This window comes from Dipodomys spectabilis, unplaced genomic scaffold (genome assembly GCF_019054845.1).
Source record: "Dipodomys spectabilis isolate Male_0828 unplaced genomic scaffold, ASM1905484v1 ptg000178l, whole genome shotgun sequence".
Classification (NCBI taxonomy): Eukaryota; Metazoa; Chordata; class Mammalia; order Rodentia; family Heteromyidae; genus Dipodomys; species Dipodomys spectabilis.
In genome coordinates this window covers 4,419,782-4,437,051 of record NW_024870855.1, presented here as the reverse complement: position 1 = coordinate 4,437,051, position 17,270 = coordinate 4,419,782, and the positions used below count along the sequence as shown (strand labels likewise).

At 44.5% G+C, this 17,270-nt stretch overlaps 1 protein-coding gene across 1 annotated transcript in view; it reads right to left on the bottom strand.

Annotated features, from left to right (window-relative positions):
- The window catches only part of Gli3 (GLI family zinc finger 3), a 209,157-nt gene that overhangs the window by 136,936 nt on the left and 54,951 nt on the right, over positions 1-17,270 (bottom strand). Inside the window, exon 2 of the mRNA XM_042695111.1 lies at positions 14,669-14,938. Within this exon, the coding sequence (XP_042551045.1) occupies positions 14,669-14,938 (270 nt within the window). The remainder of the gene's footprint in view (positions 1-14,668; positions 14,939-17,270) is intronic.

Sequence of the window (17,270 nt, the reverse complement as noted above, 5' to 3'; positions counted from 1 at the left end):
CCCGCTTTCGTCCCCCATAGCAGCTGACTTCTCTCAGAAGTGGTGCCTGGCACAGGTCTGACATCAAGCTCTGGGTAATAAAGTCTCTAATTGGGATCCTAATGCTCTGGACACAAAGCGGCAGAAAGGAATTTGTCCCTTACTGTCACACTCACCCGGTGGCTCATTATGAGAGACTCTTCAGGAAACTTGAAGCTTAATGATGAGAGCAAGGCATCAAAAGAAAAGCTGCACTTTAGGCAAAGGAAAAGGTTTTTTTTAAAGATTATCCTGTTGTAAGCCAGGAGGCTGAGACCAGGAGGATCCTGCTTTTTTGTTGTTGTTGTTTTTGTTTTGTTTTTTGTCGGTCGTGGGGCCTGAACTCTGGGCCTGGTCATTGTCCCTCAGCTCTACAGCTCAAGGCTAGTGCACTAGTTCTGGCTTTTTCTGCTTATGTGGTGCTGAGGAATGGAACCCAGGGCCTCATGCATGCAAGGCAAGCGCTCTACAACTGAGCCACCTTCCCGCCCAGGATCCTGGTTTTTAAAAGCCAGCCTGGGCAGAAAATTGTTCCTCCTCAGTCCATGCCTGGGCACATTGGCATTTACCCATCATCCCAAACTACATAGGAGGCTGAGACTAGGAGGATCCAAGTTGGAGGCAAGCCTAGGGAGAAAACTCTGCACGACTCCATGTCCACAGACGGATGCAGTGCCATATGCTTGTAATCCCAGCAGTGAAAGGAAACCTGAATGAAGTAGAGGGACCAAGGCTCAGGTATGCACCCAGCTGGAGAGCCCTTATCCCAAAAATAACCAGTAAAAAACAGAGCTGGAGGCATGGCTGGGCAGAAGTGAGCCAGCCTAGCAAGCAGGAAGCCCTAAGTTCAAATCCCAGGGGATTTCCAAACAAATGGCATGAAGTGAGTCCCAAATGTCTTCTAGGGTAAGGTTGGCAGCTGGGGGTGGGCCACTCACTCCTCATCCAGTCTGACAACTGCATGCTTCCAGAACATAGACACACTCAGCCATCCACATGAAATATTAACTTCAAATAACCAAGCTTGCAACAACAACAAACAAACAAACAACTGAGCCTTCCATGCCACTTTCTTGTGAGCCTGCACAGTCCAAAGACGTAGATGGGGTGTGGGGTGAGGGTAGGGGAAGGGGCAGGGAAAGGGGAGCATACTCCCTACATGATAATCCCAATGGTAAAACAAAAGTTGTCACAGGAAACTTTTAAGAGTCAGCATCACAGACCATGACTATAAAATCCCAGAAAAACACCAGGCACTAGTAGCTCAGGTCTATATGGAATCCTAGCTACTCAAGAGGCTGAGATCTGAAAGCTCCCACTGTTCAAGGCCAGCCTTGGCAGAAAAGAAAAGTCTGCTAAACTCCATCTAGCAAAAATCTGGGCTGGTGACATGGTTTAAGTGGTACCAGCCAGAAGCAAATAAGAAAATAAATATAAGGCCCTGAGTTCAAACCCCAATACCATCAAAATAACAAAAACAAAAACAAGCACAAAAGAAACCTATCATATCTGAGTTTAGTGGGTCCTAGGGTCAGGCACTCTATGAGATCTGCTGAATCATCTGGCTAGATTAATCTAGGCAGAGAGGAATCTACAGTGGTAAGGCCTAGCTGTGCAGCCTGGACTAGCACATCCCAGGGCCTCATCACCAACAGGTTCTGAGTGATTAGTGGCCGCAGTGAAGCCATGTGCTAGCTAGAGTTACTAGCAAGGGTCAGAGTGAATTAACAAGGTCTAAAAGTCAGGGTAGCACTTCATTTAGATCAGAGTGGAGAATGCCACATACATTAATGCAAGTCAGACATTAAAGTTAATAACAGCTGGAATGTATCAAGGAAAAAAGCAAAGACAGCCTGGGCATATGTGTTATGTGAATTTCTTCAAGCGTCCATAAATCTGGTATTTGGAGAGAAGGAGGTAAACGTTAATTGGGGGAAATCTCAAACTGAATTTAAATTTGCTACTATGGAGTCAAAGCTCTATTGGGGGTGAGGTTGGGGGTGGGAAGAGGGAGGTAGACAGGAAGGGAAAAGGAAACAACAAAAAAAAAGAGGGGAGGGGAAGGGAGGGAAATTGTTTTCCCCAAACCTGGTCATACACTTCATCTTTCTGTTTTATACTTATGGTTAAGTGATATAATCGCATTTTGTTTTCTTGTGTTCTCCCCAAAATATAAAATCAAGATCTTAAAGTCAGACTTTCCATTGCCCTGTGTGTGAAGCTCAATTCATGTTGGGGAACCCACTAAAAATATCTAAGCATTCATCTCCCTGCCCTGTCGAAAGACCTCATGACCATTTTCCATAATTTTCAGACTGTTCGTTAGGTTTCTCTGGGGGATGGATTACTTTTAAGTCTCTGACATTAATATTTCCTATTCTCCTGATACAGAGACATGGTTACAACAGGTGTCTTTATCACCCAGCCCCAGCTCTATCTCGGGGACAAATCAAGTTCCCTAAAACGTAACTTTAAACAGGTATGAGCTGATGAGTCCAGCATCCAAGCCAACCCCCCACCCAGTGTCCTGGGTATCAGTCTTGTCCCTCCTGCTTATCTGTTACTTGGTGAAGGGTCACACATTGTCACATCTGCCTTTACCCTGCACTGGATCCATCACCCACATTCAGTCCATCCATCTTTTATCATAAATCCTTTCTCCAGCCCCTTCTTCACGCTCAAGAGTATCAGTTTATTGGATTCACCAAAAGTCAGGCAAAAACAAAATGTCACCCCTATTGGTGAGACTCCAAAACACCTTTGCAAGATTTGGGCTTAGTCTTCTCTGTGTCTGTCTGTCTCCCATAATGTAGACATTATGATGTATTTATAACTAAAGGCCTCACACTCCTGCTTAACTTTTTTTTTTTGCTCAAGGCTGGTGCTCTACCACTTGAGCCACAGCTCTACTTTGGGCTTTTTGCTTGTTAGAGATAAGTCTCTTTAGACTTTGCTGCCCAGTATGGCTTGGAACTAGGATCCTCAGTAGCCTCCTGAGTAGTTAGGATTACAGGTGTGACCAGCAGTGCCCAGCCAAACTGACTGTTTTTAAGAATCAGAAACTCACATCATCAGAGCTCTTAGATCCATGCAGACTCTCTTCCAGATGCCACGGTGCCATCAAAAGCAGAAGCAGGCTGCAGGAGCCTGCGACTGTCAGCCCACCAAGTGCCCCAGACTTTTCTTTTTTTTTTTTTTTAAATTTAATTTTTTTTTTTGTGAACATACTGTACAGAGGGGTTACAATTACATGGGCAGAATAATGCGTACATTTCTTATCAAGCATTGCAGCCTCCTCCTTTGTTTACCCTTCACATCCCTTCCCTACCTCCCCCCTACCCCCCCCCCACCCAATCCTCCCGCCTCCTCCCCCAACCCCCCCACCAAACTTTTCTATGGCAACTTCAGGAGACCACGGTAAGTGGAGTTGGTCCTGATGCTGACATTCACATCTGCAGATGGAGTCACGGAAAGGCCTGGGAGCTTCTCCATGCCCCCTTCAATTTCCTGAGCAAGCACCAAGTGAGCAGGAATGTCTCATTCTGACCAGAACCTGCCTTGCAGATGCTGGAAGAGGGTCAACAACATCCAGAGCCTGTGTTCCCCACTTCCATGCACCCCTAACTCCAAGATGTTGAACACCACCAACAGTCACCATCACTTGGGCTCCAAGGCAGAGCCCCCCCATGTCCATGGTCTTAAGACCTAGCACAGGGCAAACCAAGCTGAGCTCAGGGCAAAATAGTCTGGACTTAGTTTTACTTCATAACCTTGTAAAAATGAGCAACTTCTTTGGAGCCTCAGTTTCCTCACACACCCAAAGGAGAAGCATGGCAACTACCTCTCAGGAAATGGTAGTGACTGTTTAATAAGTTCACAGAAGCAAACAGTGGCACAAAACAGGGTGGGCACAGCACCTGCTGCCTGGAGGTCCTGCAAGTTCTCTGACAATGACACCTACTAAGTCTCTCCTTACCAAACTCCAAGTCTCACCCTGGGCTAGATGCTGCCCTTCTGAGTCATGTCACAGCAGCCCAAGTGACGCCATAACACAATAGTCACTCCTAGCACTCCCTCCTGATTTCCCATCATCCCCCACTTCCCTCCGCTGACTTCCCGCCATCTACCACTCTCTTGACTGGTCTCCCATCATCCCCCACTTCCCTGAACTGACCTCCCATCATCACCCACTCTCTCCTGACTTCCCATTATCCACCACTCCCTTCACCAACTTTCCATCCCCCCCATTTCCTTCTTCTGACTTCCTATCATCCCCTACTCCCAATACTGACTTCCCATCATCCCCCTCACTTCCGTCCACTGACTTCCCATCATTCTCCACTCCATCCTCTGAATTCATCATCCCTTCAGGCCCCCTGGTCCTACTCCAGAGTCACAAAGGTTCTCCCTGCCACCCCACTCCCACCAGGACTGAGGCCCACCTATTTTCCTGAGTCTCACTCTAGCACATCAAGGGCTGTAAGGTTCTGGGGCACCTCCTGCTGGTCCCCTGAATGGCATCTCTTCCACCAGAATGTCAGCCTTGACAGCGTGGACCTGATGCTGCCAGCCCCCAAGACCCATCACAGTGAGTGCCAGCACTCAGCCCCCAAAACCCACCACAGTGAGTGCCAGCATGCTCTCCAAAAGCACAAGGCCTTTTTGAAAGAAGAAGATATATCAGGTGCCATGTATACAGTAGAGTGTGGCCTGCACAGATGTGGTGAGAAGTGCTAGGCTCCGAGAGGCATTCAGATGCCTCCACTTCTTCCTTGTCTCTCCACAACGCCAATGGTGGCACTGTGGTAGACACGTACTACATATAAAATGTCACTGGTGATAAAGGTTAAGAGACTATGATGAAATATATCCTCTGAAGATACAGATGATAGAGAGACATAACAGATGACACATGGATGATAGACCAACAGTCGGCAAATGTAGATAGATGAGAGAGAAGATAGATATGTGTGTGTGAGAGAGGGGGGGGAGGAGAGGTTCATTGTATCTATATGGCCAACCAACTTTGTGAGCATAGGGGCTCCTGGAGGAAGAGGTGACATCCAAATACACCTCAGTGGCAAAGAGCTGAGGGACATGTGATCTAGGTACAGGGCCTGGGCACCAAAAGAAACCTGACCCCCGTAGGACTGGGGAGGAAGGAATTGGACTGAGGGATTTTAGTGGGGTAGGGCTCCACTGAGAGGAGGCAGGCTGGAGGGGAGCACAGGACAGGAGAATGGCAGACCCTGTGGGAGGGAGAAAGGCCATAGGAAAACATCTATACTGCATTACCAGGGCCCAATGCTCCAGAAAAGGAGAGGGCCATGACAGTTCTTACAAAGGGGAAAAGAGACAGAAGGGAGACTTGAAATCTTGCCCAGGCTTATTCTAGTAAACCAAGTCCCCCTCCCCCACCAACTAAGTGAGGCTCTGATTCTTAGTATCCCCTGCCTGTACTTCTCTGCCCTGCCAGAAATTACCTAGGAAACTGGGCACCACCTTTCACTGCACTCACAAGCACAAATCAGGATGCAGATTTGGGGCTCCCCAGTGGGCGAGGTAAACACCGGGACTCCTTCTGACCCACACAATGTGGGCTGATTAGGTCTGTAGCACCCCCATGGAGAGGCCACTGTTGCCTTCCACAGGGGCCAAGCATCTCCCCTCAGAGTCTTTCAGGCCAGGAGACTGCTGGCTCCTTCCATTAATACCAGGCTTTGTTCTCCTTTTCCCCTAGTGGTTTGAGCTACAGGATTTTTTTTCCCCTCAGCTCAAGTTCCCAGTTCTTTCCCGGCCTGATCTCTAGCTTCAGCCTAGGTCCCCTGCACATTCTCTCTGGCATGAGTGATGATGGGAAGGGAGTTGGGAGTTTTCCAACAAACTAAAATTCAAGGGTCTCAGTTCTTTTCATGGTAAACATAACCCCTAGGAGTAAAAACATGTCTTTTTGTAGAGAGAGCAGCGCAGCTGCTCGAAATGCAGGCATTTGGAATCGAGATGCTGTAGTCACAGGACAAACCTAATACAGAATCACTCAGAAGTTGTTGTTGAAATAGGGCTGGGAAGGTGGCTCAGTGGTAGAGTGCTTGCCTTGCATTCATGAGGCCCTGGGTTCGATTCCTCAGCACCACTTAAGCAGAAAAAGCCGGAAGTGGCGTTGTAGCTCAAGTAGTAGAGAGCTAGCCTTGCACTGAAGACCTGCGGGACAGTACCTAGGCCCAGAGTTCAGGCCCCACGACTGGCAAGAAGTTGTTGAAATGGATCTTGTCCTCAAATGTGACAGGTTGTCCAAAGAGATGCCCAGTAGCTATCAGAAGTCCAGGAGGAAGGAGTTCAGCAGCAACGTCCCGGCCTCAACACACAAGAGGAAGAAGCAGGTCCCCAGGGACTCTGGGCACTTCATCCAGGCCTCCACCCTCTGCCTGAATCTATCTTCCAACCACATAGAGGACTTCCTGTGGCCTCCGGGCCCTCATCTATGTTCCTGGCTTTACCCAGTTCTAAAATGACCCTGCATTCCGGCCTTTTGGGGGCAGATGACCATCCTTCATCAGATGACTTCTTGGTGTCAACTGTTTTGTCAGACTTCGCTGTGATCCCTATACCACTAGCCCAGTACACCACAGAAACAGCAAGGTCTCATTTTATCCAACATTGTATAGCCTGGTAGCATATAATAGTAAGCATATGATTGACAAAAAAATAATAATAATAACCCAGGTGCTTGTGGCTCATGCCTGCAATCCTAAGGAGGCTTACATCTAAGAACTGAGGTTCGAAGCCAGCCCAGGTAGGAAAAGTCTATGAAGCTTTTATCTATAATTAATCACACACACACACACACACACACACACAAAGCCTTAAGTGGACTTGTGGCTCAAGCAGTAGAGGGCTAGCTGTGGCCAAACAAGAAAAAAACAACAACAAAACAACTCAGGGATAGTTCCCAGGGCCTAATTTCAAGCCCCAGACTGTGGCACACATGCAAACACGCACACACATGAAGAATCCAAGCTGTATTGGAGCACAGGTAACTGCTGAGAAATAGCATGCTACCCTGGTGATTCTGTATGAACCCAACTGCAAAGGTGAGAGAAAGAGCAAGAGAACAGAGAGAGAACATCAGGTCCTTTCACTACAATATACGAAGCCACGACACAAATTTTTAGATACAAGAAAGCTAATGTAGGAGAGAGAAGCAGCATTCAGGAGACATCAAAGGGAATGTTCTTTAATTATACAAGAGAAAGGAAGAGAGCCCAGGATCATGTGACTTTCATCAGGAATCGGGACAGAAAACTGCTGGCAGATGTGCATATGATGGGAACAGGGCTCTCTGCATGCCTTACCTTAGGAGGAACTGAAGGAAGGAAGAAGAGAAGCAAGGAGACGGTAAGGCAGGGAGAGAAACCAAAAGCAACTATTAGAAAGTGACGTTCAGCTGGACGCTGGTGGTTCAGGCCTATAATCCTAGCTACTCAGGAAGCTGAAATCTAAAGATCGTAGTTAGAAGCCAGTCTAGGCAGGAAAGTCCAGGAGACTCTTATCTCCAATTGGAAATCAAGTTGTAGAACACTAGTGTTAAGCACAAGAGCACAGGGACAGTACCCTGGCCCTGAGTTCAAACCCCACAATGACAAAAAAAAAGCGGGTGACATTTGGTTGTCTAGCACCAGTGGCTCACACTTGTAATCCTAGCTACTCAGAAGGCTGAGATCCAGATAACTGATGTTTTAAGACAAGCCTGCGCAGAAAAGTTCATTAAGAGTTCCTCTTCAAAGTAACCAGCAAAAAGCCAGTCTGGGAGTGAGGTTCGGGTGGTAGAACATTGCATCAGCTGTGATCATGAGAAAAACTTGAGACAAACACAAAGATCTGAATTCAAATCCTGGTACCCCTCTCTTCTCCCCCTTCCCCCTCCAAAGAAAAAAAAAATTACCTCTGGGTTGTCAAAAGCAAGTTAGACCAGGATATTGAATTTCTAGAAGAAAGACAAAAAGCAGTGCATCTTAGCTCACATACCAAGGCCATACATAGGAAGGTTCAGAGATTTCCTTCTATTTTCTTAAGACTGAGAATTACAGCAGGGAGTGAGTTAGTGGGCAGAGTCCCCAAGGAAGACTCACCCAACATCATTCTTCAGTAGTGCTGACTGGTGCAGCAACGACTCTGTCTAGAGGTACAATCTGGATGAGGACGAATTATGTGCTCAGGGAACTGTCACTGCCTTTTTTCAGTTTGGCCAACACCAAACTCTTCATCTGTGCCTTGTAGGCATTTTTTTGGGGGTCTCTTGCTGTCTCAAAATGACACTCTGAAATGCGACTGTGAGCAGGTGTACCCATTAAATATGTAAAATACACATCCCCTTCTCAAAAGACAGGATTTCTGAGGAGTGGGGAAAGTCACCTAACATAAAGACAGGCAGATAGCAAAATAATTAATTAGTAATAATAATAACTGTGTGTGCATTTTTTAAACCACAGTAAAAAAAAAAATCCAAGTTAAGCTCCACACAGGTTTCCACCCAAAATAAATTCAAGGCAATTAAAAATTCAGTTTCTTTTCTGTAAGCTAAATTCCTCAGGTTTTACTAATTAGCAACTAATAGTTGTGTCATTTGAGCTGGGGACCATAAGGCAGAATACCAGGGGTGTGTGTTTTCAATCAAAACATTTGCATGGAGGAATGAATCAGATTTTCCATGAGGAATTACTGCTTGGGAGCAGTTGGGGGCAGAAGAAAAGCAATCTTCACACAGCTTTCAAAAAGGAAGCGGAGGGAGGGGGCCGGGTATGGAGTGCCTGTCTTTCTGTCCCATTTAAGAAATGCCTGATAGCTGGGCACAGTGTCCATATCTATAATCCCAGCTACTCTGGAGGCTGAGACCTGAGGATCAAGGTTTGAAGCCAGCCCAGGCAGGAAAGTCCATGAGAAGTCCAGTGACCCAGCAAAAAGCTACAATTAGAAGTGTGGTTCAAGTGATAGATACCAGCCTGTAACAAAAAAGCAAAGCAAGAGTGCAAGGCCCTGAACTCAGGCACAAAATAATAATAACAATAATAATAAGAGAGGAGGAGGAGGAGGACGACGAGGACGAGGACGAGGACAAGGAGGAGGAGGAGGAGGAGGACGAGGAGGAGACAAAAATTAACTCCTGATGAATCCAACAAAGTTCTCACATAGACCCCTGCAGGGAATGCTAAAAAAACTACTCTTCACAGAACATGAGAAGACATGTTTTCTGCAGAAGCAGAGAATAATAAGTTAAGTGTTGCTGGGGGCCTAGGAATGCTTGGACTTTTCTATCACCTGATTTTCCAAGCTTATTAAACAATAAATGCAGCAGGGAGAGACAGGGAATGCTAGCTTCAGCTGGGACAAAACAGAAGAAGAAAATCACTGAGAAATCTCAGGTAAGAAGCCGATCAAGACCTCCAAATCCAGCCCCTCTCATGGTCTCCCAAACTATAAAACACTGCCGATCCCATGGCGCAAGACCTGTGGGCAGCCACACCGTGTCTGAGCCACGCAGAGTTCAGGCTTACTTTACTGCTTGATCTACAGCCCATCCACAGCTATTCTCAGCAGAGTATACCACTCCCTCTCTCTCCCAGGGAGGACTTGATTCCAAACACATGCCAGCCATGTTTTGAAGTGCCCACTATCCCTTGGTTTGCTTGCTCTTTTTCTTTCTTTTCTTGCTTTTTTTTTCTGTCAAACCCACAAAACCTAAAATACTTTGAATGCTGCCTAACTAACCATTTGTGGAGATGTCACAACACATACCCAAGTATAATAAAATCTTGTGCAATCCACGTTTTACAGATGTCTGTCCTTCTGAAGGGAAAAGTGGGGGAGGGGAGAGGTGTCTTTTCTTTTTCCCCATTTTCTGGTCTTGCAGGAAGCCTGCCCATCCTTTTGCAATACCAAATTTGTATATAAATGGAAGTATGAAATTAGGCATCTTGAAAACTCCCATTTCCCAACCACAGAGAAATGAAGAGCATAGCTGTGAGTGACCAGAGTCAGCTATATTAGATTCTAGACTTTTCTCTCAGATTGCCCAGTTAAGAGTCGACAAACAACTCGTGGAAAAAGAAACTGTCTACAAACAAGTTCCCCGATCGTGAGCTTCCCAAGGCCCACCATGAACTTGGGTTATGGACAGCACTTCAGGACAGAAGTGAGTGCTATCCACAGGACACGAATGTGATCACATTTTTATATCTCTTCTAAAAAGTGAGGATTTCTCAAATACACAAAACACATTATTCTCTGAAAATGTATCGCCTACAGCTCCAACAAGTCATCAGCTTTGCCTGGAAAATTAAATCCATATGAGCTAGACAAGATCCTTAGTTATGAAGTACCTAAAAACTACTTGTGTTATCAGTAGAAGATTAAATAACCTACAAGATTCTAGAAAAAGCAAATTCATATCCAATCTGGCCCCAAGGTTTAGTTTAGGATATATTTAAATAAATAAAATGGCATCTTTTTGTTTTTCTGAATGTTTCTGAGTTTGTGTTTTGTACATCAAACACTTTCTGCTAAGAATTTTGCATGTCAAACCTCAAACACATTTCAAAGCTTTTTCTTAAAAAAAAAAAAAAAAGCGTTTGCCTACAAAATAGAAAAAAGAAAAAGGTTAGTCTAGTAAGGATGAGTAAAAAAGGATTACCTTTAAAAAAAAAAAAAAGTCACAATGTAAGCCTGGCTATGTAGCTCCTGCCTATAATCCTAGCTACCCAGAAGGCTGAGATTTTAGGATCAAGGTTCAAAGCCAGCCATAGAAGAAAAGTCCAGGCAAATCTTATTTCCAATAACCAAGGTGGGGTGGGGGGAGAGATGCAAATGGAGGTGTGGCTCAAGTGGTAGAGCTCTATCATAAGAGCTAACCAAGAGCACAAGGCCCCAAGTTCCAGTCCTAGTACTAGCACAAAATGAAGGAAATGTGTGCAATGTTTAGTTCCTCCTGTGCATTTTATCTGTGAAGTGATCTAACTTATTTATGAGCAGTTCAGTGAGGTCTTCCGTCAAAATCACACTGTCATTTGCTACTGGGTGCCTTTTATAAGTGATCACAACATTTTACTACGGATTGGAAATAATATAGAGGGAAAATAATCTGGAGAATGTAACCAACTTAGAGGAGCTGTGTCCTCAAAATAGAGAGACAGTTAATGAACACAACCCCACTACTAGCCCACCAGTGCACTGCGCTAGTAAGTATTATATAGTAGGTCCAGAGATCTAGGAAAAACAAGACCACAGAGATAGGACGGGAGTCCCAGGGCAGGGCAGGGGGGTGAGCCAGCACAGCCAGAGGCTTGAATGGAGAAACGGTTGAAACAAACGAGCTTTAGGAACAAGTGTCAGTTGATGACCCAGCCCAAGTTAACGGTTCTCTGCCCAATACTACTTCAGCCCACAGAGAAAGACTCATCAGCTGTCCTGACTAATTAAATACCGCACTAATTAATGAGCATCACCAAAAGAAAACAAAATGTCAGTATGCGATGGGAAAAATTTATATGCACACAGAAGCACAAAAACACCTCCAAGGAGCTTGTAGGCAAGTATCTGAACTTGATCTTTTATTTTTAAAAATATCTAATATTTTGGAGATATACATGTTCTAACAGGTTTCTAAATGCAAGGAGGGGGAAGAAGAAAAAGAGAATGAAGTTTTAAAGTGTGCTGGAGAAAGAGGAAAAAAAAGATTCTACCAACGTTGATTTTTAAACCGTCATTGCTACCAGTACAGAAAAGCAAAATCAGATAAAATAAGCCTCAAATGGGAAAAGGAAAAAGTTATCCATTTCATCTTCTGCTTAATTCTTGGAACTACTCAAACAACTTACATAGCTACAGGAGCCAGGAGCATCTTTGAAAAAGAACAATTTTCTCTACCACCCCCTCAAAAAAAAAAGGAGCTTCTTTAAAAATCAACCTTTTTACTAGGAGAGAATGAGAAAAGTAATGACACTGTCCAAAAAGAAAGGTATTCATGCAGGGTACTGATGGCTTATGCCATAATACTAGCTACTTAGGAAGCTGAGATCTAAGGATCATGGTTTGAAGCCAGCCAGAGCAGGAAAGTTCTGTGAGATTCTGACAGTGCTAAGGACCTGAGGTTAAGCTCAGGACAGGAAAGGAAGGAAGGAAGGAAGGAAGGAAGGAAGGAAGGAAGGAAGGAAGGAAGGAAGGAAGGAAGGAAGGAAGGAGAGGAAGGAAGGAAGGAAGGAAGGAAGGAAGGAAGGAAGGAAGGAAGGAGAGAGGGGGAAAGAGGGAGGAGAGAGGGGGAAAGAGGGAGGAGAGGGGGGAAAGGAAAGAAAGAAAGAAAGAGGGAAAGAGAGAAAGAAAGAAAGAAAGAAAGAAAGAAAGAAAGAAAGAAAGAAAGAAAGAAAGAAAGAAAGAAAGAAAGAAAGAAAGAGAGAAAGAAAGAGAGAAAGAAAGAGGGAAAGAGAGAAAGAAAGAAAGAAAGAAAGAAAGAAAGAAAGAAAGAAAGAAAGAAAGAAAGAAAGAAAGAAAGAGGGAAAGAGAGAAAGAAAGAGAAAGAGAGAGAAAGAAAGAAACAAGGAGATAGAGAAAGAAAGAAAGAAAGAAAGAAAGAAAGAAAGAAAGAAAGAAAGAAAGAAAGAAAGAAAGAAAGAAAGAAAGAAAGAAAGAAAGAAAGAAAGAAAGAAAGAGAGGGAGAGAGAGAGGGAGGGAGGGAGGGAGGGAGGGAGGGAGGGAGGGAGGGAGAGAGAGGGAGGAAAAAGAAATGAACTCATTGCCTGACATGTGTAACTGTAACCTTTCTGTACATCGCCTTTATAAACAATTAAAAAGTTCTAAAAAGAAAAAAAAATCAACCTTTTCATTAAAATAACAATAACAACAACAAAATCTATGCTGGGCACTGGTGGCTCATGCCTGTAATCCTAGCAACCCAGCAGGCTAAATTCTGAGGATTATAGTTCAAAGCCAGCCAGAGCAGGAAAGTCCACGAGATTCCTAGCTCCAATTAACCACCAAAAAACCGGAAGTGAAGCTGAGGCTCAACTTGTAGAGTGCTAGTCTTCAACAAAAAAGACCAGTGACAGTGCCCAGGCCCTGAGTTCAAGCCTCAGTATCAGTACAAATAAATTACTAAGTAGATAAATAAATATAACATTTTTTTCCAACACTATATTCTGGTAGGTAGGGGAGCAGAGGCTGGGACTTCAGGTTATAGCCAGGCCCTTTGATCTAAGGATTGAAGAAACACTCCCCCATTCCCCTTTTGCTGAGAGCCAGCTAATGAAGGGCTGAAATTAGCTTTTATCCTGCACACTTTCTTGAACAGGAAAACATGCATTAATCAGCTCTCCTCACACATCAGTCATCTGGCTAATGACCTTTTTGCCTTAAAACACCACTGCTTCTGAATGATGTGGGAAAAGGGAGACACAAACCAATCCCTACCCCCTCTCTGGAGCTCAGTACCACATCTGGATTGAGAGCTGAGAAGGTCAAGTGCTAAGTCTCCATCCAGGGAAATGATGTCTCTAATCAAGACCTGGAGCTCTGGCACTTCAGAATGAACTTCATTATCCCACAACCAATTCGTTTATTAGGTTTTCTTTTCTTTCCTTTTGTTTTAAACTATAATCAAACCAGAAATGAAACTCAACTCTTCTATGTTTCGTTTAGATTCTGTCTTTGGAGAAAACCGATCGTTGTACACTTGGGCTCAGAATCCTAGTCAATTTCTTAAACTTGTTAGGGCTGGGAAAGCAGCCTCCTGTCTCTGGCTTACTGTTGAGAGAAAAGAATAGGATCATAGAAAAAAAAATCTTCCATATTAACAAATTTAGAATTGATACTTTTGTTTCCGTTGGTAAGTTTGGTTTTAATAAATCATTATTCAACACGGGAACAGCAAAAATCATTAAGCCAAAATCATTAAAAGCTGGGCACTGGTGGCTCACACCTGTAATCCTAGCTACTTGGGAGGCTGAGATCTGAGGATCAAGGTTCAAAGCCAGCACAGGCAGGAAAGTCCATGATATTCTAATCTCCATTTGACCATCAAAAAGCTGGAAAGAGAGCTGTGGCTCAAGTAGTACAGCACTAGCCTTAAGTGAGAAAGCTAAAGATCATACCCAGCCCCTGAGTTCAAGCCCCAGGACTTGTACTCATGCACATGCATGCACGCGCATGCATGCGCACACACACACACACACAACACACACACACACACACACACACACACACACACACACACACACACACACATCACTGAAAATGAGGCATAGCTCCCATTGAGGATTTTTTCTAAAACAACCTTTTTGCAGTTTCCATCCAGCAACTCTCCTCTAGAAGAGTCTTCCCCTTGTGTGAAGCAAAATTGATCCTCAGGAACACCACAAATGGACCACCTTGCTGAAGGCCACTGTAAAGGCCTGTAACCACTTAGATGTGTAAGAAAATGTCTCTCTCCAGAAAAGTTATGGATAGAATCAAAAGTAGGGGGGAAACGTGCAAAGAAAAATCATTACATAAGGCCAACAAATCCCTACAGCCTAGATATGTACATACACACACTCAAGACACACACACACATTCTACTCTTTTCCTCCTCAGAATAAGGGCCACTGGCCTGTCCTGACACACTTACGGTAATGAGGTTCCACATAGCCATTCCTGGGGTCCATAGCAAACACAGTCCCACGGTAAGGGACAGAGGGCTCAGCCAGGTGTGGCAGAGACCCATGGATCTCCTTCTTGATCAACGAAGCTCTCTCATCGCTGGATGTCGATGGCTCCTCACTGAGTTTGCCGAGCCCCTGCTCACTTTGAGGCTGCATTGTGATTGCGTTTCTTCTCTCTCGATGATGATGATGGTGATGGTGGTGATGATGATAGATCTGTCCAGGATTTTCATCCTCTAAAAACAGAGAAAGGAAAAGACTTTAGAAGCCACCTGAAGGCACACTCAAAAACTACATATCAATTAGCCCTCCTCTCCGTCTCAGAACAGATAGGTCTCTTTCACTTCAAGATAACTTTGCAACCTGGGATAGATTTTGCATACTAAAATTGTCAAGGAATGAGGCTTCCAATTACAAGTGGAGGGTGAAGCAGAAAACGAGCCTGTTACACAGTGACACCAACAGACAAACAGGTGAACAGCTCAGCTGAGGGCTGACTGCGGACAAACAGGTGAACAGCTCAGCTGAGGGCTGACTGCGGGCCAGGCTTCCCTCCTGGGCATGCCAGTGTATTTCAGTTCTCACGTGGGACTGAAAGTTTTGCCAGCCTCAGCCTGTGGGGCGTCCAGCTTCCCCTTTGTCTGAGGATCTGAGGAGAAGCCCGGCTACCCAGTGGGGCTCTGGATGGCTCCAAGGGGTGCCTGGCCTTTGTTCCACAGAGAATGATCTATCAGAAAGTAATACAATTGGGTTGGTGGGGCGGGGGTTAGTTTCAAGCATCTGTAAACCACAGCAAGATTTAACAGAGCTGGAAACGACCACAGGTGACAGGAATTATTACAAAACCTACAGAACCTCCCCGTTGTCTCCACGCCACATGGCTATGTGTGGGTAAGTAGGAAAGGTAAGAGCAGTGTTGCTACCTGGCCATGCTCAGGTGGGGTTGCTAGACATCTCTCCAACCACATAAGAAACAGCTGGAAGGAAGCCCATGTGGCATGGTATTCCAGAACCCTAGTAGGTCATCCCCTGACAAGAAAACTGATCTGTCCACTGGAACCATATGCATGTGCCAAACAAGCTGTGCATTTAGGTGACCTTCCACACCAGCAGAACAGTGCTAAAGGACCTGGCATTGCCTCCTCAGTCCTCATCCTACAGATCACCACACTTCCCATATAAATAATACCATTACTGGACATCTTAGTGAGCAACATTCAAACACATCTTTTTATACTTCTCTTCAAGGGAATCCATAAAGCAGATGACTATTCAAACTCACCCCGCAAAAAAAAAAAAAAAAAACAGAAAAACTATGTGTTAACACTTTTAGAGCACTGTTCAAAGTCACACAAAATTAGAACTGTGCACAGAGTATGTAATAGCAGAAGCTAAAAGAACAACTCTTACATTGTGTTGACTAAGATCTTTAACCACTTAAAACCAGGAGCTACTCAAGTCTTCCTGTCCAGGTGTAAGATTTGAAAAATAAGCAGTGAATTGTTTTAGCCTAGCAAACACTCTGTAAAACAGAATAAGTGATGAGGTAGATTTCAGTCCTTGTAGTGAATCTGCTGACAACTGCAAGGTAACTGTGAGATATTATTTTACTATTGCTTGGTGCAGACCCTCAGCTACAGCCTCATAATTAAATGGAAAATTACAAGTTTAATCTATCAAGCCTCAACTGCAAATGCACCCAAAATAGGCAGAATCCCACTTTTTTTTACATTAATTGTTCCAAAAGCAGTTCAAATCATGATTTTGGTATTTTCAAACTACCTCAAAGCAAAGAGAAAGAGACAGAGACAGATACGAGGAGAAAACAGGGAGAGAGACAGAGACAGACTTCATTCTTATTTTCCTTTCTGTCTAACAACTTAAGCACTGGTCCACTTTCTAGTTCATTAGCAGGCTATAGAAAGAGAGCTTTGCCTTAATGGGTAAGCAAACCGGTGTCAAAAACACTAAAACTTTTGTGGGTTTTATAAAAATTCCTATAACCTACAAATGGCTCAAGTCATATTTTCCACTAATTTGTGCTCTGTATAAAACGTTTATTTCAAATTTCCACCTGAAGTGAACTTGGAAGGGGAAAGTGAAGATTGTATGGAAAGGGGTCTGTGTTAGAGGCTAGCCAGCAAGCTCCCTGCCTCCATCCCTCCCGCCCCCTTCTTCCCTACAAGGGGGCTTGGCCATGTAATTAGCATTCTCTGGGAAAGATGAATAGCCAAACCCTGCTAATCTGTTCCAGATTTCCTTGACTTAATCTACCTAGAAGAAATTCACCTTTCTTCCCTGAGAAACTACATTCTTGTTTTAAAAAGAGAAAATAACAATCAGTTCAAAATGATCTTGTAATGAGCATTTGAATCCAACTTTACCAGTAACAGTATCATTGATATGGCCAGACCAAAGTTCTCCTACCCTTAGACACCTCCTCAACCCCACACTTCCTAGGAGATCAAAGTAGGGGGCAGGAGTGGAAACTGGGATGTCTGTTAAGTGACTTTCTGAGGGGTTGTTTTGGGAGGTTGTGGTGTGTGTGTGTGAGAGAGAGAGACAGAC